The sequence below is a fragment of the Sorghum bicolor genome, chromosome 3, assembly GCF_000003195.3.
Source record: "Sorghum bicolor cultivar BTx623 chromosome 3, Sorghum_bicolor_NCBIv3, whole genome shotgun sequence".
Taxonomy (NCBI): domain Eukaryota; kingdom Viridiplantae; phylum Streptophyta; class Magnoliopsida; order Poales; family Poaceae; genus Sorghum; species Sorghum bicolor.
Genome location: NC_012872.2, coordinates 63944246 through 63968218, shown reverse-complemented (window position 1 = coordinate 63968218; position 23973 = coordinate 63944246). Strand labels below are relative to the sequence as shown.

The 23973-nt window shown below is 42.2% G+C and overlaps 3 protein-coding genes across 3 annotated transcripts; 2 read left to right on the top strand and 1 right to left on the bottom strand.

Annotated features, from left to right (window-relative positions):
* Nucleotides 14681–17575, top strand: LOC110433446. Its single transcript, XM_021455607.1, has 4 exons — nt 14681–15073; nt 16225–16912; nt 16990–17127; nt 17213–17575. The coding sequence occupies exons 2-4, from the start codon at nt 16234–16236 to the stop codon at nt 17404–17406; spliced, it is 1011 nt and encodes a 336-aa protein (XP_021311282.1). The 5' UTR covers nt 14681–15073; nt 16225–16233; the 3' UTR covers nt 17407–17575.
* LOC110433433 lies at nt 18570–21027 on the top strand. The gene is made up of 2 exons (XM_021455568.1): nt 18570–18976; nt 19129–21027. Exons 1-2 carry the CDS (start codon nt 18582–18584, stop codon nt 20666–20668), a joined length of 1935 nt encoding a protein of 644 aa, XP_021311243.1. The 5' UTR covers nt 18570–18581; the 3' UTR covers nt 20669–21027.
* LOC8079275 lies at nt 21511–22378 on the bottom strand. The gene is made up of 2 exons (XM_021455569.1): nt 22140–22378; nt 21511–22039 (listed from the first exon to the last, which is right to left on the bottom strand). Exons 1-2 carry the CDS (start codon nt 22350–22352, stop codon nt 21689–21691), a joined length of 564 nt encoding a protein of 187 aa, XP_021311244.1. The 5' UTR covers nt 22353–22378; the 3' UTR covers nt 21511–21688.

The following is a 23973-nucleotide window of genomic DNA, read 5'->3' as shown; positions in this document are numbered from 1 at the left end:
TTTTGCATTTGGATAGTGGTTTGGCTTTCTGACCCCTCCTTTCCTTTTCACTTTGGTAGTCGAGGCCGAGGTTGTGCCTTCAGGTTGCGGAGCAGAGGCCACAATCGTAGTCTCTGTGCCTGTTGCCTCTGCCCTCCTTTCCCTTGCCCCGTCGTGTCCGGCGAAACGTGTCGGACGCCGACGTGGTCTTTTTGGAGGTTTAGGAGGGACCTGTATAAACAACAGGTCAAAGTGTTAGTAGAGGTAACACAACCATATCGTTACCAAAATTTATGGTTTACTAAGTGACCTTCATATCCCTACCTCCTCGTTTGGGTCAAAGTCCTTGTCCAACTCATCCGTCGTTGGCTTCCGTCTAGGTTCACATGGGTGTGGATCCTCAGGACTTTCATATCCCGAGGTTGAGTCATCGTCCTTGCTAGATCCTTCATCAGTCTCTCCTCTTCCCGCTTCTCCCCCTTGCTCCTCGCCAGACTCCTCCTGAGTAAGCATAAATGCTACACCATTGCCCACTTCTTCATCAAACTGTTCCTGAGAAAACTGATCATGTATTTCTTGCTCTCTAGGGCTAGGGTGCTCTTCATGTTCGTTGGATCGGGCTGCATTGCTTGTTGTCCGTGTCATTTCGTGATTTGTTCTAACAGATGAAAGGAATAAAGTGTGCTTTAGTAGTAGTAGTAGTAGCAGCAGCAGCAGCATTAGTAGTAGTCGTAGCAGCAGCAGTGCTTTAGTAGTAGTAGTAGTAGGTTGAAGAGAGGAGAAGAGAGAGCAGCAGTGCTTTAGTAGTAGTATTAGTAGTAGTAGTAGTAGTAGTAGTAGTAGTAGTAGTAGTAGTAGTAGTAGTAGTAGTAGTAGTAGTAGTAGTAGTAGTAGTAGTATTAGTAGTAGTAGTAGTAGTAGTAGTAGTAGTAGTAGTAGTAGCAGCAGCAGCAGCAGCTAGGACTAGTAGTAGACTAGTGCAGCAGTGTTGGAGAGAGGATGAGAGTAGAAAATAGAAGAGAGACAGAAAGAGCAGAGAGGAAGGAGAGGTGAGGAGAGGGAAAGGTTTTAAAAAGGCCTTAGAAATATGTCTACCATCATTTGATCAAGAACTTGGAGCATCAAGGCATCAAAACAGAGAAGTAGGTTGAAGAGAGGAGAAGAGAGAGCAGCAGTGCTTTAGTAGTAGCAGCAGTGCTTTAGTAGTAGCAGCAGCAGATGAGAGGAGAAGATAGGAGAGAGAACACACAAAGGAGACAAATTAGTTTGGTAGTAGTAGAAGAAGAAGAAGAAACAAATGTGCCCTCAAATTAGCGGGTTGCTGCTTTATAGAGCCATCCGCTGCTCTGTGGTGATCATAGATCATAGACTTATATGACAGTCAGTAATAGGTTAAGAGAAAACCCATTTGCACTACAAGACCGAAAACCTCTGGGGGAGGCTAGTATCCAATGGCACTCCATTCGAGACGAGTTTCCCCCAGAAGCTTTTGGTCTAGGAGAAGCTATGGGTATTTGACTGTCATGTTGTCTCACTACACCTTTAGTATCATCGAGCAAGAAATTTTGAAAAAAAAAAGTATTACAAGTAGTGAAGGCCTCAGTACCATGTCAATCATCATTTGATCATGAACTTGGAGCATAAAGGCATCGTAATAGAGAAGATGAGGTCATATAGGGGCCGCTGGTAACGATGCCAAGTTCCTCACAAGTTCCTGATCATCAGCTCATATTCCATATAATGAATGGACTTAGACAATCTAATCATCGGCAAAACAAAGGAGAGAAGAAAAATCATAGAAGTAGGAGAGAAGAGTAGTAGAATTAGGACTAGAGTAGAGCAGCAGCTAGCACTAGTAGTAGACTAGTGCAGTAGTAGTAGAGTTGGAGCACAACAGCAGTAGTAGTAGGATTACAGTAAGCCACAAATTATAATGACAGTAAGCCCCAACAGTAGTGTAGTACTAGTAGAGTACTAGAGTAGAGCAGCAGCTAGGACTAGTAGTAGACTAGTGCAGCAGTGTTGTAGAGAGGATGAGAGTAGAAAATAGAAGAGAGACAGAAAGAGCAGAGAGGAAGGAGAGGTGAGGAGAGGGAAAGGTTTAAAAAAGGCCTTAGAAATATGTCTACCATCATTTGATCAAGAACTTGGAGCATCAAGGCATCAAAACAGAGAAGTAGGTTGAAGAGAGGAGAAGAGAGAGCAGCAGTGCTTTAGTAGTAGTATTAGTAGTAGTAGTAGTAGTAGTAGTAGTAGTAGTAGTAGTAGTAGTAGTAGCAGCAGCAGCAGCAGCTAGGACTAGTAGTAGACTAGTGCAGCAGTGTTGGAGAGAGGATGAGAGTAGAAAATAGAAGAGAGACAGAAAGAGCAGAGAGGAAGGAGAGGTGAGGAGAGGGAAAGGTTTTAAAAAGGCCTTAGAAATATGTCTACCATCATTTGATCAAGAACTTGGAGCATCAAGGCATCAAAACAGAGAAGTAGGTTGAAGAGAGGAGAAGAGAGAGCAGCAGTGCTTTAGTAGTAGTAGCAGTGCTTTAGTAGTAGCAGCAGCAGCAGATGAGAGGAGAAGATAGGAGAGAGAACACACAAAGGAGACAAATTTTGAAAAAAAAAGTAATCGATCGTAGTAAAGGCCTCAGTACCATGTCAATCATCATTTGATCATGAACTTGGAGCATAAAGGCATCGTAATAGAGAAGATGAGGTCATATAGGGGCCGCTGGTAACGATGCCAAGTTCCTCACAAGTTCCTGATCATCAGCTCATATTCCATACAATGAATGGACTTAGACAATCTCATCATCGGCAAAACAAAGGAGAGAAGAAAAATAGAAGAGGAGAGAGGGTAGTAGTAGTATAGAGGAGCACAGTTTATAAAACTGTCATAGAGAGGGTAGTAGGAGAGTTGGGCACAACAGCAGTAGTAGTAGGATTACAGTAAGCCCCAACAGTAGTGTAGTACTAGTAGAGTACTAGAGTAGAGCAGCAGCTAGCACTAGTAGTAGACTAGTGCAGTAGTGTTGGAGAGAGGATGAGAGTAGAGAATAGAAGAGAGATAGAAGGAGCAGAGAGGAAGGAGAGGTGAGGAGAGGGAAAGGTTTAAAAAAGGCCTCAGAAACATGTCTAGCATCATTTGATCAAGAACTTGGAGCATCAAGGCATCAAAATTGAGAACAAGGCACTATAGAGGCGGCTAGTAATGATGCCAAGTTACTCATAAGTTTTGGATCATCAGCTCATATTCTAAAATAATGTATTGAATTAGACAATTTCATCATCGGCAAAACAATAGTAGAGGAGAGAGGGTATAGTAGTAGTATAGAGGGGCACGGTTCAAAAAATGTCACCAATTCAAAATTATCCCAGTAAGCCACCACAACAGTAGAGTAGTAGTAGTAGTAGTAGTAGAGAGGAGTGGCATATAAGCAGCCTGCTATATAAACAACAGTAATTATGCCTCAGTATATAAAACTGTCATAGAGAGAGTAGTAGTACAGTTGTAGTACAAAAGCAGTAGTAGTAGGATTACAGTAAGCCACAAATTAAAATGACAGTAAGCCACCAGAACGTAACCAGTAATAGGTAACCAGTGACTAAACTATGTAACTTGTGGGAGAAATAAGAAACAGATTGACTATCAAATGATAAGCTAATGCAAGGCATAGAAGTCAAAGTAAACAGATTGTCTATAAAATGATAATGGAACAAACTAGAAGTCAAAGATCATACAAATAGAGTTCAGAGTCAAACATAAAGATAATAGATGATTGAGGGAACATTTCCTGAATCTATAATAATATTCATGTCAAATATGACTCAGGCAAAAGCATCATTAACCAGACAACATAGCTCTAAAAGACAATTACAGTAGTATGATCGACATCGATTATGACATCAGAGCCCCGGATTATAGCTATCTGCTGATAGCAGAAATGAAAGAGACTTCTATTACCAAAAGTTTGATATATTCAGAACGTGCAAAGGTAAAACCATCCAGCTGCTTCAACTACTGCAGCAATGTCTACAAGACTTCAAACACAGAGCTACCAGAATTTCAAACATAGTTATAACCCTCGCAGACACCAGTACAGACAACAAGTATATATACCTTTGTGACTTTGCTAGGCACCTAAAATCTACTGCAGATCATGCATATAGAACTAGATGGTTTCAAAAAAGCAAAGTGAGCAAACTCACATACCTGAGCAGCCTATGAAACTAGATGGTTTCAAAAAAGCAAAGTGAGCAAACTCACATACCTTTGGAGGAGAAGGAGAGAGTCGCGGACGGGCGGCGCCTAGGGTTCCTAGCAGGCGGAGTGCCCAGGCTCACCGACGGGCGGGCGGCCGCGCGTGGATCTTCGGCCCTCGGCGACGTCTAGGGTTCTGACAGGGCGGAGCGCACGGGCTCGCACATGGACGGAAGCAGGTCGCCGAGCTCGCGGAAGAAGAGCTCGTGGACGCGCCGACGAAGAGCTCGTGGACGACCGAGGTCCTCGGCCAGACTCGCCGAGCTCGTGGAGGCGCGCGTGGGCGGGCGGCCGTGTGCAGATCTGGCTCCCGGCGGCAGCAGAGTGGTGGCGTGGCACGGGCACCAGCGAAGGGGGAGGGGGAGGAGAGCGCGGGGAGGAGAGTGGTGGCGTTGCACGGCACCGGCGAAGGGGGAGGGGGAGGAGAGTGGTGGCGTGGAAATCGGGCGGCGGCGGCTAGGGTTCCGATCGGGGGGAATCGGGCAGCCTGACGGCGTCCAACTGCGAATGAGAACGCCCTGGCTTAGGCGCTGCGAACGGAAGGGGGTTTTATGGAGGGCAGCCCCACTGTAAGGGCGGTTCAGATGTGAACCGCCCTTATTGTGGTTTTCTTGAAATTTAAAATCATTTTTTTAATTTAGTTAAAGTTCAAAATGTATTTATATAATAATTTTAATTTATTCCATGTATTTTTATACTTAATTTATATATATTATATAATTTCAAACTATTCCAAGTTTTTGTATCTTTAATTTATATACATTATATAATTTCAAACTAAATTGGTTTGGAATTAAAAAATAAAATTGTGTAAACTTAAAAATTCTTTAGTGCCTCACTTGACCTAATATGTAATAATTTTGAATTATTTCATACATTTTTATGATTAGTTTATATATATATATATATATGCAAAGTTTATTCATTTTTGTCTACTTTGACCAAGTCAGACATTGGATTTTTGACAAAATACACTTTGACCGGACCCGAGATGGTCTCAGATGCAAAAGTCATGAATACAAAGTTTGTTCCCCTTCTGAAGATACACATTTGGTGTAATGGTCAACTTTTCATATGAGATGGTTTGGACCACTCAAATTTTGAAATTTCAAATTTTTACTGCTACACGCACGTTTTCGGGACCCTAAATGGCCCCAACTCCGAAAGTCATGAATAGCAACTTTGTTCCACTCATCAAGATGTACATTTGATATATAGGACATTTTTGCATTTGACAAAGCGTTAAGAAAGTGCAGTTCTAAATCCACAAGTCCCGCATGTAGTTTCATAAAGTCTATGTGTGATTCAAGACTTTGTGACTAGAGTTTACAAACACTTTCTCAAATGCAAAAATGTCCTATGTATGAAATGTGTATCTTGATGAGCTCTAACTACCTTGTATTCAAAAGTTTTTCATTTGAGGTCATTTACTCACTCGTTTGACCAGGTTTGTCCAAGCCACGCCTTGGGTTTTCAAAACATGTGAACTGAGTTTTCTGTAACTTTTCCAAATGCAAAAATGTATTGTGTACCAAAGGTAGACCTTGATGAGATCTAACTATGTTGTATTCAATTTTTTTTCATTTGAGGTCTTTTATTGCCTAGTTTGACCTAGTTTGACCAAGTCAAACATTGGATTTTTGACAAAATACACTTTGACCGGACCCGAGATGGTCTCAGATGCAAAAGTCATGAATACAAAGTTTGTTCCCCTTCTCAAGACACACATTTGGTGTAATGGTCAACTTTTCATATGAGATGGTTTGGACCACTCAAATTTTGAAATTTCAAATTTTTACTGCTACACGCACGTTTTCGGGACCCTAAATGGCCCCAACTCCGAAAGTCATGAATAGCAACTTTGTTCCACTCATCAAGATGTACATTTGATATATAGGACGTTTTTGCATTTGACAAAGCGTTAAGAAAGTGCAGTTCTAAATCCACAAGTCCCGCATGTAGTTTCATAAAGTCTATGTGTGATTCAAGACTTTGTGACTAGAGTTTACAAACACTTTCTCAAATGCAAAAATGTCCTATGTATGAAATGTGTATCTTGATGAGCTCTAACTACCTTGTATTCAAAAGTTTTTCATTTGAGGTCATTTACTCACTCGTTTGACCAGGTTTGTCCAAGCCACGCCTTGGGTTTTCAAAACATGTGAACTGAGTTTTCTGTAACTTTTCCAAATGCAAAAATGTATTGTGTACCAAAGGTAGACCTTGATGAGATCTAACTATGTTGTATTCAATTTTTTTTCATTTGAGGTCTTTTATTGCCTAGTTTGACCTAGTTTGACCAAGTCAAACATTGGATTTTTGACAAAATACACTTTGACCGGACCCGAGATGGTCTCAGATGCAAAAGTCATGAATACAAAGTTTGTTCCCCTTCTCAAGACACACATTTGGTGTAATGGTCAACTTTTCATATGAGATGGTTTGGACCACTCAAATTTTGAACTTTCAAATTTTTACTGCTACACGCACGTTTTCGGGACCCTAAATGGCCCCAACTCCGAAAGTCATGAATAGCAACTTTGTTCCACTCATCAAGATGTACATTTGATATATAGGACGTTTTTGCATTTGACAAAGCGTTAAGAAAGTGCAGTTCTAAATCCACAAGTCCCGCATGTAGTTTCATAAAGTCTATTTGTGATTCAAGACTTTGTGACTAGAGTTTACAAACACTTTCTCAAATGCAAAAATGTCCTATGTATGAAATGTGTATCTTGATGAGCTCTAACTACCTTGTATTCAAAAGTTTTTCATTTGAGGTCATTTACTCACTCGTTTGACCAGGTTTGTCCAAGCCACGCCTTGGGTTTTCAAAACATGTGAACTGAGTTTTCTGTAACTTTTCCAAATGCAAAAATGTATTGTGTACCAAAGGTAGACCTTGATGAGATCTAACTATGTTGTATTCAATTTTTTTCATTTGAGGTCTTTTATTGCCTAGTTTGACCTAGTTTGACCAAGTCAAACATTGGATTTTTGACAAAATACACTTTGACCGGACCCGAGATGGTCTCAGATGCAAAAGTCATGAATACAAAGTTTGTTCCCCTTCTCAAGACACACATTTGGTGTAATGGTCAACTTTTCATATGAGATGGTTTGGACCACTCAAATTTTGAACTTTCAAATTTTTACTGCTACACGCACGTTTTCGGGACCCTGAATGGCCCCAACTCCGAAAGTCATGAATAGCAACTTTGTTCCACTCATCAAGATGTACATTTGATATATAGGACGTTTTTGCATTTGACAAAGCGTTAAGAAATGTAGTCTCACACACATACATAAATGTAGTCTCACACACATACATAAATGTAGTCTCACACACATACATAAATGTAGTCTCACATGGATACATAAATAAAGTCTCACACACATACAAATGACTATTTATTAGTATCCGCCGCCGTAACAGTTTTCCACTTCAGGGTGGTCGTTGATAGTCACAAATATTATTGCTCTTAATGTGAAGGTCTCCTTTTGGAAAGCATCATACATCAGCTCCCCTGTCCTCCATAGTTTCTCGAATTCTTCCATCACAGGCTCGAGGAACACGTCCATATCAAAGCCTGGTTGCTGAGGGCCAGAAACAAGAACAGTGAGGAAAAGATACTTTCTCTTCTGACACAACCACGTTGGGATGTTGTACATGGTCAAGATCACTGGCCAAGTGCTATGGTTGCTCGTCCTCTCGTTGAAGGGATTCATTCCATCGGTGCTCAAGGCAAACCGTACATTCCTTGGGTCCGAACTGAACAGTGGGTTGTTATTATCGAAGTCCTGCCACTGACTGCCATCGGCCGGGTGTGCAATCACATCGTCATCGACCTTGCGCTCATCGTCCCACCATGTCATGAGCGCGGCTTCCTTAGGGTTCAGGAAAATACGCCTCAAGCGGTCGGTCACTGGCAGATACCACATTACCAAGGCAGGAATTTTTCTCTTCTTTGCGTCGTTGCCTAATGGGGTGTCCTCTGGAGGTCGAGATTCTTGTACCACCTTTTTGGAACCCTTCTTACTCCTCTTGTTCCCGGTGGAGGCTTCTCCACCACTGTAAAGGTCATTGTCCTTGTACCGACTTGCCCCACAACGAGGACATTTATCCAGACCTTCGAACGTTTCACCACGAAAAAGGATACAATGGTTGGGGCATGCATGGATCTTTTCAACACCCATTGTCAATGGACTTATGACCTTCTTAGCATGGTATGTGTTGGAGGGAACTAAGTTCGGCAGTGGCAGCACAGATGAAAGAAGATGCAACAGATCGTCAAAACTGCAGTCTGACCAGCCGTACTTAGCCTTCAGGATGAGTAGCTCAAGCACAAAACGGAGCAGTGTCCAATGTGTTGGACAGCCCTTCTCAACACCATACACAGTCTCCTTTGACGCTGTTTTCACCCGCTCTAGATTTTCTAGACCCTTCTTCTGTTGTAGTATTTCTGGTCCAATGGCCCGAAGCATTTCCTCTAAGTTGTCAAAGTTTTCTGCATCCCCCTCACATGCTCCAACATCATTATTGTCAACACCGCCAACATCCCCATCATTATTGTCGACACCACCGACATCATCACCACGTGCTTGTTCATTTGCTGAATCATGTTGCATTTGTGCTTCAAACATGTCTGCGTATTGGGACAACAATTGGCCTTCTTCAGCATCGTCTTCTTGGTCATCATTGTTGCCATCAAGAAACATTACTTCACCATGATGAAGCCATACTGTGTAGTTCGGGACAAATCCTCGCCTAATCAGATGTGATCTGATGATTTCCACATCATAAGTTGCTAAGTGGTTCTTGCAATCTTTACAGGGACAAATAACTGAACAATTATTTCCTGTTGACAACGTCTTTGCATGATTCACTGCGATTGTAATAAATTTGTCCACCTCATCAGCATAGGCTTGTGAGTACCTAGGCAAACCATACATCCAAGTAGCCCTATTCTCCATCTTTACATAAATAAAAAAATTAATTAGTTGAGAATAATTATTAGCAACAATTAATAAGTAACAATTATTATCTACCATTATTAGCAACAATTAGTAGCTATCATTATTAGCAATAATTGTGTTAGAAATGATTATTAGACATAATTAATAGTACCAATTATTATCTACCATTATTAGCAACAATTAATAAGTAACAATTATTATCTACCATTATTAGCAACAATTAATAAGTAACAATTATTATCTACCATTATTAGCAACAAATAATAAGTACCAATTATTATCTACCATTATTAGCAATAATTAATAAGTAACAATTATTATCTACCATTATTAGCAACAATTATTAGCTATCATTATTGGTAATAATTGTGTTAGAAACGATTATTAGACATAATTAATATTACCAAATATTATCTACCATTATTAGCAACAATTAATAAGTAACAATTATTATCTACCATTTTTAGCAACAATTATTATCTATCATTATTAGTAATAATTGTGTTAGAAACGATTATTAGACATAATTAATTTTACCAATTATGATCTACCATTATTAGAAACAATTAATATTAACAATAACTATTAGTTTACCAATAACTATTCATGCCAACCACATTCCAAATTCATGAAACAAAAACAAAAAAAGGAAACCCTAGATCTAGAATGCCTTTTCTCTCCATACATGAAACTACAATTAATCTCCAATAAAATAAAGCTATATCACCTAATTGATGGTGCAAGGTGGTGTCTCTACCTATTCTACACTAATAGCATCATAGATAAGCTCTAATTTGGTCAACACAAAGCTCAAGCTCCATGGAAGAGAGAGAAAACCAAAATGTAAATTGCTCACTAACCAACCAATAAAACATGGATTAGAGGGTGGGAATAGCATTTTCTTACCTTAAACAAGCTCCCCACCAAAGGATTTAAGTTCAAAACCTCCCCCCTTCCTAGAGTGATTTTAGGGAGGTGCCCAAGGCCTCCCAAACCTTTTTTTTGCGAGTGGAAGTGAGTGGCTCGGGGAGGAAGAAGAGTGGGCTGGCTACTTATGCTACAGACCTCTGTAGGGGCGGTTGGTGTTACCAGCCGCCCCTACAGTGCCTCCCCCACTGTAAGGGCGGCTGGTAACACCAACCGCCCCTACAGAGAACACTGCAAGGGCGGCTGGCTTTGTGCTTGGCTGCCCACCCACTGTAAGGGCGGTTCAAATGTTAACCGCCCCTACAGTGTGGGGAGGGGCGCTCTCTTAGTAAGTTTTTCACGTAGTGATAAAAAAATAAACTAATTACACACAGTTTGGTTGAAAATTGATTGACGAATCTTTTAAGACTAGTTAGCCCATAATTAGTCTTAAATGCTACAGTAATCCACATATATACTAATGACAGATTAATTATACTTAATAGATTTGTCTTGTAGTTTTTTAACGAATTATGTAATTTGTTTTTTTTATTAGTTTCTAAAAATATATCCCACATTCTTCCGACCTATCGAAAAAATTTTCTCCAATCAGCCCTCAGACGGAGGCTGGTGAGCACCACTGCTGCAATCACTTCTGCTCCAGCACTCTGCACCGCAGCAGCTTTGCTTTGCAGTGAAGCCAAGGAGAGGACGACCATTTATTACAGTACTAGTACAGTGTTTCGCTGCTTGTCTGCTGTCAAGGCCAGGCCCTCTTTCATGCAAGGCAAGCACGCGGTGCACTGCGTTCGCTGCTGTTGTCTGTTTATGCCCTCCCCCCCCCCCCCTCTCTCACTCACTCTGGCCTTGTTTAGTTCACCCTAGAAACAAAAAATTTTCCGTCACATTCAATATTAAGATCATGGAAAAAAATAGTCCGCTATTTTTGTCGCTATATCCTGAAATAGCTTGAAAAAATTATGCCGCTATTTGCGGTCATACACAATTTTGCAGCTAAAGTACGCTAACTACGGTCTATAAAACACTAAACACCTTGGCCTTAGCTCGCTATTGAAAACATGGATTAAGACACATACATAAAGCATTAGATATAAATAAAAATTAAAACTAATTGTACAGTTTGCCTGTAAATCACGAGATAAATCTTTTGAGCCTAGTTAGTCTATGATTGAATAATATTTGCCACAAACAAACGAAATAGATTCAGAAAAATTTTGAATTTTGACACTGTAGTATTTTCATTTTTATTTGACAAATATTATTCAATCATAAAGTAACTAGGCTTAAAAGATTTATCTCGTGATTTATAGGCAAACTGTGCAATTAGTTTTTTATTTATATTTAATATTTTATGCATATGCCATAAGATTCAATATGACGAAGAATTTCGAAAAGTTTTTAATTTTTGGGTGAACTAAAGAAGACCAAGGCGAAGTAGGGCTTTGTTTAGTTCTAAAAATTTTTGCAAAATTGGAATTGTAGCACTTTCGTTTATATTTGATAAATATTGTCCAACCATAAACTAAGTAGGCTCAAAAGATTCGTCTCGTCAATTCCGACCAAACTGTGCTGTTAGTTTTTATTTTCGTTTATATTTAATACTCCATGCATGCGTCTAAAAATTTGATGTGACGAGGAATCTGAAAATTTTTTTGAGAACTAAGGCCTTGTTCAGCTCACAAAAATTTTCGTTTTTGGCTACTATAGCACTTTCGTTTTTATTTGACAAACATTGTCTAAATAAAGAGTAACTAGGCTCAAAAGATTTATCTTACAAATTACAGATAAACTGTGCAATTAATTTTTATTTTTATCTATATTTAATACTCTATACATACAATTAAAGATTCGTTGTAACGGATAAACTTGAAAATTTTTGCGAATTAAACAAGGCCTAAACAACGCCTAGCTCTCTCCTATCTCCTGCAAGCTTTTCCTTGCAGGTCCTTGTGTCTCGTCCTGTCTAATGATACCTTTTGCTATCCATACAACAACATCCTTTCTAATCAAATGATCCTGGGGATATTTGCTAAGAGACAACAAGCAAGCCTTTAAATGAAAAGACAATCATTGTAACTGAGACTGATCAATATCTTTCTCATCTTGTCCACATGACTTATTCACCCCTTCCCATTCCACTCTCGGTGTGCTAGCCAGTAAACTTGCTGCGGTAACGATTTTTCCAATTATTTCTCTCAGACTATAGGCCTCACATCCATCATCAGTGTCAAATATTCTCTTGTTCAGCAACTTCTTGATTCATTATCAGACAGTGGTTTTAGTTCATAAATGCCACCCCCAACATGTTCTGCAACACTCCTATTGCGAGTGGTTATGATTATCTTGCTTCCAGGATGACCATCTTGGAAAACAAGTTTGATATATAGCATCCAAGCCGATTCTTTCCATATAAATCATCAATCACGCACAAGGACCTACAACAACAGTTCCCAAACCGGACCGGACCGGCAGTCGGACCGATAAAAGACCACCAGAGCCTTCACCGGTCCGGTTTACTTAAAAGCCTGTTCGTGCAATCGAACCGCTAGAAACCGGTTGAACCCCGGTTTTTACGGAACCGGTGAGCCAGCCGGTTTCATATGAACCGGAACGGTTTTTTAACTTATCCAAAAATACAATTCGTGTGATGGAGAAGCTCATCTATTAAAGGGTATTATTGGAAAAGTGATCAGTAAAAATGTTTAGGGCTACTGGGTCACATGTCGAGGCATTTGGTCAGGCTACTGGGTCTGGTTCACGCATCTGGCGGCGGTGGCGCATAGGGCTCCGGCGGGTCAGCACTCGGCACGGCAGCGCATCGGGCTCCGGCCGTCCGACGGAGCGTGCGGCGCGCCTTCTTCTGGGGGCGCCAGTGGGGCCAGCGCAGGCCTGCAGGCGAGCAGGCGCTGCGCGCTGGGCGTGGGCCGTAGCTGGTAGGCACCTCTGCAGTTGCGCTGGCCTACAAGCGAGCGCCGAGCGGGCGGCAGGCCGGCTGCGGGACTGCGGGCACCAGGCGGCACTGTGTGGCAGGCGTCGGCGGCGGCTTCTCTCGTCCTGCTCCAGCCTCCAGGCGGGTGTCGTTGGGGGCTTGGGGTTGGGGCAGCTGGCTGCTGCTGCTCCTTTACTGCTACACGGCTCCTCTAGAACTAGAAGCAATCAAGCAATGACAAGAATATAACTACTAGTGAGCTTCTAAGCCTAAGCTTTCAAGTTATAATTTTTAGATCTTCTATAGCTCTCTGTTAGTATGTTTAGATCTAGTTAATTTATGATTAAGTTTAACATTTTCAATCATGTGACCATGTCATTCTATATTTACATGATGTATGCACCCTGTGCAATTAAATTATGTCATTTTGTCTGTCAACTATTAAATTATATCATATATACATACACACTGGTTCAATACTTAATTTTTAATTATATCATATTTATATATATCGGTTCAAAGTATTTGTGGCCGGTTCGATTTGACCGGTCCGAAACAATTGAACCGGCGGTTCAACCGGTTCTAAACGGTTGGACCAATGAACCATTAAAGCGACCGGCATCGTCGGTTCGATTTCCGGTCCGGTCCTAGCTAATAACTTCCCACGAGCATGTTAGTAAACTAGGTCGACACAAATATATATGCTCAAGTACTCTAGCTGAAAATATATAAAAAAATAGAAAAATCTGGCACGTTGGGTATTGTAAATAGTGTGAGCACATTAGCAGCAAGGTGACCGCAAGGTGCATGCATATAATCACCTCGCTGGACAAAGAAATGATTTATTTTTCAACCATGCAAGTGTCGTTAACTATAAAACCAGCAAGGTGCATGTATATATCTCAGAATATTAGCTCGACAGGGGCGGTACTCGCAGGCGGCCAGCGAGCCGTGTTTATTTGAGCCGTGTTTTGGCGCCAGCAGGCGGTAGCGTGCGGCAGTAGCTCGACAGGGGCGGTACTCGCAGGCGGCCAGCGAGCCGTGTTTATTATTTGAGCCGTGTTTTGGCGCCAGCAGGCGGTAGCGTGCGGCAGAGCGCATTGTTTAGTTGGCAACAATTTTTAAAATTCTTCGTCATATCGAATATTTGGTCGTATACATGAAACATTAAATATAAACGAAAATAAAAACTAACTGCACAGTTTATATATAATTTGTGAGATGAATCTTTGAGCCTAATTACTCTGTGATTGGACAATGTTTGTCAAATAAGAAAAAAAATGCTACAGTAGCTAAAAACAAAAAAAAATTGCCAACTAAACAAGGCCGCAAAAAATTTGAATTTTGCTACTGTAAAATTTCCGTTTCTATTTGCAAAAATTTTGAATTTTGCTACTGTAAAATTTTCGTTTATGTTTAATAATTATTGTCCAATTATAAACTAACTAAACCTAATACATTCGTCTCACAAATTACAGATAAATTATGTAATTAATTATTTTTTATCTATGATTTATGTATTTGTCGCAAGATTCGATTTGACGGGAATCTTAAAAAAAATCTAAAAGTAAACAAGCCCTTAATTTTGGGAAGTGAACGTTGTCCGACTCCACCTTCCTCCCGCCGCGCGCCCCTCCCCGCCCCAGCGAGCGCCCCAGGCCGGCCGCATTCCCGCCCGGCGAACCGCTGGCGCCCCGCTCGCGCCGTCCCCGCTCCTGCCTCCCGCGCGCGCCGTCCCCGCTACCCGCGCCTTCCTCCCGGCTGCGCCTCGCCGTCCCCGCTCCTCAACGCCGGGGCGTGGCGCCTCCAGCCGGCCACTAGGGCCGGAGGATGTAGGAGGCAGAGGAGGGTGGACGGAGGAGGAAGAAGAAGAGGTAGGAGGAGGAGGAAGAAGAAGAAAGAGAGGGGAAGGAGGAGGACCTCGGGCCGACGACCGTCCACCGCGTTTACCGCCGCACGAGATCGGCTACTTCTGCTGCTTTCCGGGCGGCGGAGTTCGCGTCAGTCTTTCGGTTTGCCAACTCTCCTCTCACCTCGTTGTCTCTGTACCTGTGCGTAATTCGATATGCATACAAATCTACTGTTGGCTAGCTGTGCAATGTTTCCGAAACTAAAAACAAAACAAGGATCCACTTTATTAGAGCTAACAAGGCTTCAAATTGGTTTGCATTAGAAAAGCGAGTAAAATTAAACTGATGCTTACTTAACCACTTAAATGCAATGCCCGTAACAGTGAAAGGGATTCTCCAAAATCGTTTCAAAACTGACAAATAGATACAACTCTGCAGCCAATAGATCGTGCCTATCATCTACATCTTAGAGTAATGCTGGATTGATGATTATTGAGCTTCACTGCAGTCATGCTCAGTCAATTTGATTTTCCTCCCATAATGTTCTGTTGGTTAATAGTCTCTTCCAAAAAAGAATGCAACTAGGTTTATACTAAGTTAAATTTTCTAGATTTGAAAAGGTTCATAGAAAATAGTACCAATATTTATATCTGTAAATGGATTTACTATAGAAACATACGTACTGATTAATCTAACCACACTTAGGTTTGAAAAGCCGGTAATATTTATATCTGTCAATATTTATATTCTTGATAATGGAGTTAGTGCCCATTTACCCTAAAGATTCTGGCGATAATTCGGTTGGAAATCGAGTTAAGAAACCATAGTAATTTTGAAAAGCCGGGATATTAGATATGGAAGGAATTCTAATGAGACATCCTTGCTTAAAGAGTAGGTCTCTTTATCTTGGAAGAAGTTTTTAGAAGGAATATCATTATGCAATTCTAATGAATAGGTTCTGAAATTCACTCTGAAACCGCCCTCATATTTTCTTTCTGAGGACCCCTCTGGTTTATCAAAGTTAAGGAGTCTTTTTACTCAAAAAAAAAGTTAAGGAGTCTCTTGCTGAGAGGAGCAAAGTTAATCCGTATCAACAAAATACACAGTGATAGTCTTTCTTGTTTCCTTGTCCCTTGTTTTCTTGTTTCATATATTTGAGCATAATGCTTATAACTATGGTACTGACATTTCGAAAAGAAAACTGTTGCCTACAATTTGTCTTAAAAAAGTACAGTTCAATCTTTCTTTTGTTTGGTAATATTAATATTGTTGTTTTTATTCTTACTTCATTGAATTTGTCAACCTTCTTGCAGGAGAGACTGATGGCGGACCCGGTAGAATGGAGTCGGGAGAACATCACATTCTTGCACGAAAACGAGGTGAACGCGGATGCAGAGAATTGGCTTGCTGTCACTGTTGTCCTCAAGGTGCCACCAACAGCAAACCAAGATTCGGTTAATCGCGAATTGATACGGTGTGCAATTCTCGATAAGTGCAGGATAATAGTTTTTAAAAGTGACATTATGCAATATGATCACGGTTACTTAGTGCGCACCAGCGGGAGGGAAGAAACCCAATTGATCCTGAATACTGATTTTTTGGACGTTGGGCCCAACAAGCTTATTGTCTATCCATGGTCTCCCTACAATGGTTCCACCTGTCAATATTTTGATCACATACCACCCAACATCGGAATGGTGACACCAGCTAAGCGCCCACGAGAGTCTGATGTTCTGGAAAATCTAAAGGTTAGGGGTCACGGGCTGCCACCACATTTATGCACGAGCAATGTCATAAGAAAAGTCTTCTCTAGCATATGTAGGTTTCACAAGATGGAAATATACCAGGGAGATCTGAGTTTTGCCATCTGGACATTTGCAAGCCGACAATGTATACCTGATACATGGACTGTAGCTGTCATCAAAGATACAATGTTGTACATGTGGCCACTTTGGCTCTTTGTAGAAGGCTGTGCACCGCCGCCTGCCCCAAGGTCAGAGGGTAAGTGCAGTTACAACACTTTTCTTGCTCCATTACTGTTACACTCTTCGCTCTAACAAATCTCACTTTTATTGCAGTTTTGAAGAACACACGGGTGAAGTTCAACCTGTACCCAGGGACATCCTTAGGTGGTGGAGGTGGAGGTGCAAGTGGAAGTGGAGGTGGTGGTACTGCAGGTGGACATGATGGACACTCTCGTGAAGCTATGCTATTAGGTATGGACCATCCTATACATCGCCCACCACGTACTTGAGATATATCACAACCGAAATATACAACCTCATGTGGATTCTCATGCAGGTTACGTTGTTGAATCACCGTCTTCATCTGATTCATCATCAGATTCAGATTCCAGCCAACCGGACAGCCCATGCCAGTCCGATCTATTTGCCGAACCAACTTTGAGAGTATCAACTAGCGACACTGTTTCCCAAGTACCTGAGACGCCACTAGGTTCAGGAGAGACAGAACTCGTTCCCGCCTACAACTACTAAATGTGCTTGTTATGCATTTGAACTTGAGATGTATTTGAACTTGTGATGTGGTTGATACTTGGGATGTATTTGTGAACTTATGGTTGTGGACTTTGGTTTGACTATTGTGAACTTGTTATGTATTTGAACTATAGATGTATCTGTAATGAATGTTTATGGTAAATGTGTCTGTGCTAGGTGTATCTGTGATGTATTTGAACAATACACACGACAGCGCTATTCTACACCCTAGGTGTAGAATATTATTCACCGCAAGTCAAAATTGAGTAGAAAAAATACTGAGCAGTACTGGAGAGTGTTCAGTATCATCTTATCCAACACCTAGTACCACGAAATACTGAACAATACTGAAACACGAATACTGAAGGATACTGAATTTTGCTCAGTATAATAGTTCGGTATAGAATAGTATTCTACACCTAGGGTGTAAAATAGCACTTATATATATGGTGGATGCAATATATATTGTGTAAGAGTTGATGTTTGATGGACCAAATAAATTTGTGTATGAATGTTTACATAGGATTTGCCGAGAGCCATACACCTGGGCTCTTGGCAAAGGTGGGATCTTTGCCAACTCTTGCTACTCATGAAAATTGATGGCAGTGCTTTGACTAGACACAGATCGTGCTCGCCGGTCAATGTGATCACAACCACCCACTACGCATCCAAAGGCTCAAATTCCATTTGATATCGTGGCCACTCTGGCCATGCGAGCTCGCTTCACGCTTGCTTGTTCTTAAATTTACTAGTTTTGTACGTAGACCTAGGTTTTCAAAAGAATTGTGTGAAATTTGAAAATTTGGTTCTTGATCTATGATCAGAATTTGCAAGAAATGGCTATTGTTTTGTATTGTCGATTCTTGGCTAGTCACACTTGCAAATTTAGTCTATATAAGCCCAGTGTATAGACGTTCATCTCTTATCTTGATCAAGTTTGTACTCTTGCTATATCTCGGTTGAAGACAGAGAAACCCTTGATGGAATTTGAGCCGTCTCAAACGGATAATTTGTTTTAAGTGTAGTAGAAGACCGAAGACCCTCTTCTGGAATTATTTTCATGCCTAACTGGAAATTGCCGTGCTTTGCCTGTTTTCCATGCCCGCGCGTCCAGAGAGCCGCTTGATGGAATTTCTTCCATCCCGAACCGGCAATTCGTGTTTAGTAAAAAAGAAATGGAGCCGGCCCAGCCCAGTCCCCTTCCTGCGCCGCAGCAACAGACCGCGACCGCGACTTCCAGCGTCGCGCCGCCCCTCCCTCACGACTTCTCCGCGCGGCACCCTGCCCAGCGCTGCTGCTGCGCGCGCGTGTCCCCTGCCGTCGGGATCGCCCGTCCCTGCTCGGCGTCGCCCGGCCTCTGGCCTCGTCCTCGTCGCCCCTCCCCGTCCCGTCGTCCTCGCGTGGTTCGCCCCTGCGGTCGCCCTGCTGCTGTTCATCCCGGTCAGCAATGTCTCGGCCTCCGACCCCGTCCACTACAGCGCCCAACTCAGCTGCGCCCGACAGCGACACAGCCAAGTGCTTCCTTTCCCGCTGGTTCCCTTTTTGCAAGAACATGGACGTCCTTTTCAAGGTGATTTCTTTTTGTCCGATCTGTGCATTGCTCGATTCCTTTGGCCCCCTAGTTCTTTAATGCTTAATTAATCCCGATCTAGTGCTGCTTTGCAATCCTTAAGCTTAATCTTTGCGCCATATCTCTTATAAGTTCGAGGTTTATCTTTGCAGTATGGGTCGCAAGAGGATTTGCCGTGATGGTGATGATGCTGCTTCTCCACCTCCTCCCAAGCGTGGGAAGGTGTCAGTTGCAGAGCCTTCGCGCAACAGGCGCAAGGTGCCAGCAGCTCGTGGCAAGGCTCCTGTCCGCAAGTATGCTCCTGATTTGGATTTGCCCAATGAGGATGTTGAGTTGGTTCCTGTGACCGATCGTTTATACACCCATGAGGGCACTAGGTCCTGCAATATGTTTTTTCATCCACCTAAACCTAAGGACTACATGAGAAATCATGGACAAGTGTTTGATCAGAGGTTTATCAATCCTGATGAAGTTGATGTTGTTGAGAAACTTGATCCTCGGTTTGTGACTCCTTTTCAGTTGGACTACTATAACTCTGCTATTCTACCTAAGCTTCAGCCGGTAGTGAAGCAGAAGTACATTGATTGGGATCATTGTCTCAAACTTGATGATCCGGTCATGACCAAGTCACTTGCTATTTTGGAGAGGCACAACTTCAAGAATATCATGACTATGCAATATCCATGGAACAATGAAGTTATTGCTCAGTTCTTTGCTACAGTTTGGTATGAGGATCCTACAGTTACGAGACATGGCATAGTGCACTTCTCCACGCAGGATCAGCGCTATCTTGTCTCTTATCCTAGGTTTGCCCAAATTCTTGGATTTGATGATGATGACTTTGACAAGCCTTGGCTTGATTGCACACCTCACCTTAAAAATGATATCTCTTTTGCCTACTATGAGGGTGCCACTATGAAAGAATTTTATACCACCAAGAAAATGAAAAAGCTTTATCGCTACATTAATTTGTTGGTGAGGAAAACTTTGATCCCTAAGATTGGTGGTGCTTCAGAAATTTTGTCTTCCGTGGGTCCTTTCTTGGCTGCTCTCAGTGAGGATAAGGATGGCTCATTCAGTGCTTTTGGCTTCATTCTTAACCAGATTCAGCTGACCTCGTGGGACTCTAAAAGGTCTTGCTCTCATGCTCCATATATCATGAAGATGATTGAGATAGTCACTAAGAAGCAGTTCATCAAAGAGATCTGCCATGAATCATACAAGCCTGTGAGGATAGATACGTCGGCACCGAGGAGAGGCCGCAAACCACGACAGCCTCCACCTCAGTCCGAGCCTTTGCTTTCTCCTGAGGCCACCACTAGTGCAGGTGTAGCAGCTTGTCCTCCTCAGGCCAACCCGGGTTTAGTCATGAGGGCTCTTCGGTCTGTGTTTGGGATGTGCATGGACATCAACGAGGCAAACAAAGAGCACCAACGCCTCGTCCAGGAGGAGCTCCACCGTGCTGAGGTTCAGCACAAGGTGATAGCAGAGGAGGCAGGTGTGCCCTTGTCCCCAGTTCGCCTTCTTCCTCCAGCTCCTCCGCAGCCCGCTTGGTTCCACCCGCAGTTTCAGCAGTCTTCTGCGCAGCCCCAGTCCTTTGCGCAGTCCGAGCAGCCAAAGTCCTCGTCTCATGCACAACAGGGTGTAGGTGCTAGCCCGTCCTCTGGATGGGTGCGGCTACATATGAATTAGCGAGTTATTTCTTCGACCCTGCCTTCGACACTCTCTACCCAGCCACCGACACTTCGAACTTTGGCGGCCATGAGACCGGTGAGACCCAGGAGGAAGATGACATCGACAACGACAAGTGAGGCATGTTCTTCCATGCCATCTTTCTTTTTGGTGTTTGGTGCCAAAGGGGGAGTGATCGTCCCATTTATCTATGATTAACTATGTATGGACCGTGGACTTGTTTCATGATCATTATCTCTAGTTGGACTTCTATTTATATTATGGGCTTGTAAGACTATTGTGTTGAACCATGTGTGATTGTTAGTTGGAACTTAATGGTTGTAAGGATTTTACTATGTTAGTGCACTTATTGGATATCACTTGTGATGTTGTATGTCTTCTATTTATTTGTTGTGTGATATTCATGTCATATGCATCACAGATTTTATATGTGACACCTTTGCACACCCACGAAAGCATGCATATGATTTGTTCCTATCACTTTTGACTAAAATTGTGCATATGTGGTTTTTTTATGCCAGGTTGTTTACCCAAAAATATATGCACATATTTAGGGGGAGCTTATCATATGCATGGTTTCAAAATCTATTGATTTATATGTTTTATTGTGAGCTTTGTATGTGGTTTCAAAATCTTTGTTTGCTCAGTAATCGTCATTGAACTCTGGTATTTGTGTGTCTAGAATTGAACTCTATGTGTGTCTGCTTGTATGTGGCACTTGAACTGGACTTCATCTGTTTGTGTGCCCACAATCGAACTATATGTGTGTGTGCATGTATGGAACAAGAACTGAAATGCATCTGTGTTTGTGTGTATGTTTGTGTCCACAATGATCACTGGTTTCAATTCATGAAACTAAAACATTCATAACATTGGATAAAGCTGATACATGATCATGAGCATTATGCTGTGCATAACATGGTCCTGAGCATTATGCTCAACATTAGTCTGATACACCACAATGGCACCACATTCTGATACATGGTGACATGATAAACACTAGAACTAAACCACAGTGACCTACATCCTCCAAAGCCTCAAGCAAACAACCATAAATCCAACACACACACCACCTAAAGCACATATGAAGAACCTCCTCTCCTTCTGCAGTGTCCTAATCCTTGCCTCTAGCTGAGCCCTAGCTTCACCTGCAACCTGCAATTCAGCTACCATAACTCGCAGTCTATGATTCTCCTGGGTAACACCATACAGAACTCTTGCACTTTCCACTCTTGCATCTTCCAATCGACTTTCAGCTACTGCAGTCTCACCACACCAGTACTTCACTGCATCGTGCAAATCTAGCAGAAGCTGCTTCATGAACCCACCGGTTGGCGGATCGACCCAACTAAAAAAGTCGCAACCACCAGCCTAAACAAACCAATAACCAATAAATCAGAGACACAGCAAGAGATTGACGAATCAATGGAAAACACCGACACAAAGAAGCTGCAGACTGACAGAGACTTACCCGAGCCCGTGCGCACTTCCGATACCTCAAACCTGGGTTCGTACTACTCCAAGAGATGAACTGAGCAGCTTTTGCACCGCATTTGCAAAGAACTGCTGGTGAGTACTCCAGTGGGCCTTCACGATACGGGATGGGCGACGACGAATCCATATTGCGGCGCCAATAGTCGGGTGGGTTACCCAGGCTACGGCTAGATCCGCTTGAGCTTGCCATTTCCGCAAGATTTGGAGGGAGCGGACTTTTAGGAGAAGAGGGATGAGAGGATGGGCTTAGGGCACCAGCAGCAGGGGAAGGTGTATGGCGGCAGCGGGGAAAGAAGCGTCCCCACGGCGGCGCGGTGGCGGTGCGGGCAGCTCGGGTCCTGGCGACTGCGACGGTAGGGGAGGAAAGGGAGGCGTGGGGGAGAGCGTGGGGTGGGGGAACAAATGGGAGTGGACTTTAATTTTATTCGAACTAGTTGAGTGACCGTGCGCAGGTTTAATGTTTTTTTATAAAAAAAAGTTTAGAGTTTTTCTAATATATGTTTTGGAGCGCTCAAAGCATAATGCATACAAATACACTATTTTCCTTGACAAAGTATGAGATTGAAGCAAATTGTCCAGGCCTTGTTTAGTTCACCCTGAAAACCAAAAAGTTTTCAAGATTTCCTGTCACATCGAATCTTGTGGCACATGCATGAAACATTAAATATAGACGAAAACAAAATCTAATTACACAGTTTAGCTGTAAATCATGAGACGAATCTTTTGATCCTAGTTAATCAATGATTGGATAATATTTGTCACAAACAAACGAAAGTGCTACAGTACCGAAAATTTTTCACTTTTCGAAACTAAACAAGGCCTAGCTTGTTTGGCTAATGTGAGCATCTTGTTTGAGTACCTTAGGATCCTACGAAAACCATGTGTATAACTATAAGTTGCAGAATATAAAAGAACTATAGATAACCTAAAATAATACAGAGAGAGCAACTTATCCATGGTGACATGAATGTTCCTTATCATACTGCAATTGTAAGTTGACCCATCACTGTTGCAACAAGAATGATCACATTGTTGCAACCACACAGGAATGGAGCAGATGATAGGTATGTATTCAAGAATGATTAGATTGTTGCAACCCACACAAAAATAATTGGTGCTCTAGTCATGTATTCCATGGCACAAGAACCATCCCTGTAAAAGCGTATGATAGGCATGACTAACTCCACCAGCGACAACAAATAGCAATCACTTGTGGGAAAAAATAAAATCTCATTACACAAGATGTTTCAGTAGCATTACAAGGGAAAAATGTCAACAACATATAGCACAAACTACCAGTTAAAAAACAATCTGGTTTTAGTCTCAATATAGAAGGAAATGAGAGGAATTTAGAGGAGGGAAGTTCTGTCATAAGGTGTCGTTAGCCATGTAGAGGAAGTAATACCGAGTAGGATTGGAGGATGCATGGATGTTAAGATGAACCTAGACAGCAATTTAGGTGGCAGATTGTCGAGGAAGTAGCAGGCCACGGTGCCTGTGTTACTGGAGATCACAATGAAAACTCTGCTAGCAATTCAGCACCCCATCGCCACCAGATCAGGAGTTCAGAACTTGCCCTTCTCCTTCGCAGCAGCTGATGGGTCCGAACCTCCTTCTCCATAGATCCAGCTATCCTTGGTTGCTTTACCCTACTATCAAGGATCAAACAGATAAGGTAATACGTTGAAATTATAAGAATTATAGGAATATAATGTGACTGCTGGTGCAGAGAAAAAAATAATTTAGCTCTTTGTGATGCTCTTTCTAGAACGGCTGCAAAGGTGGTCAAATGACGCAAGTACCATCTAAAA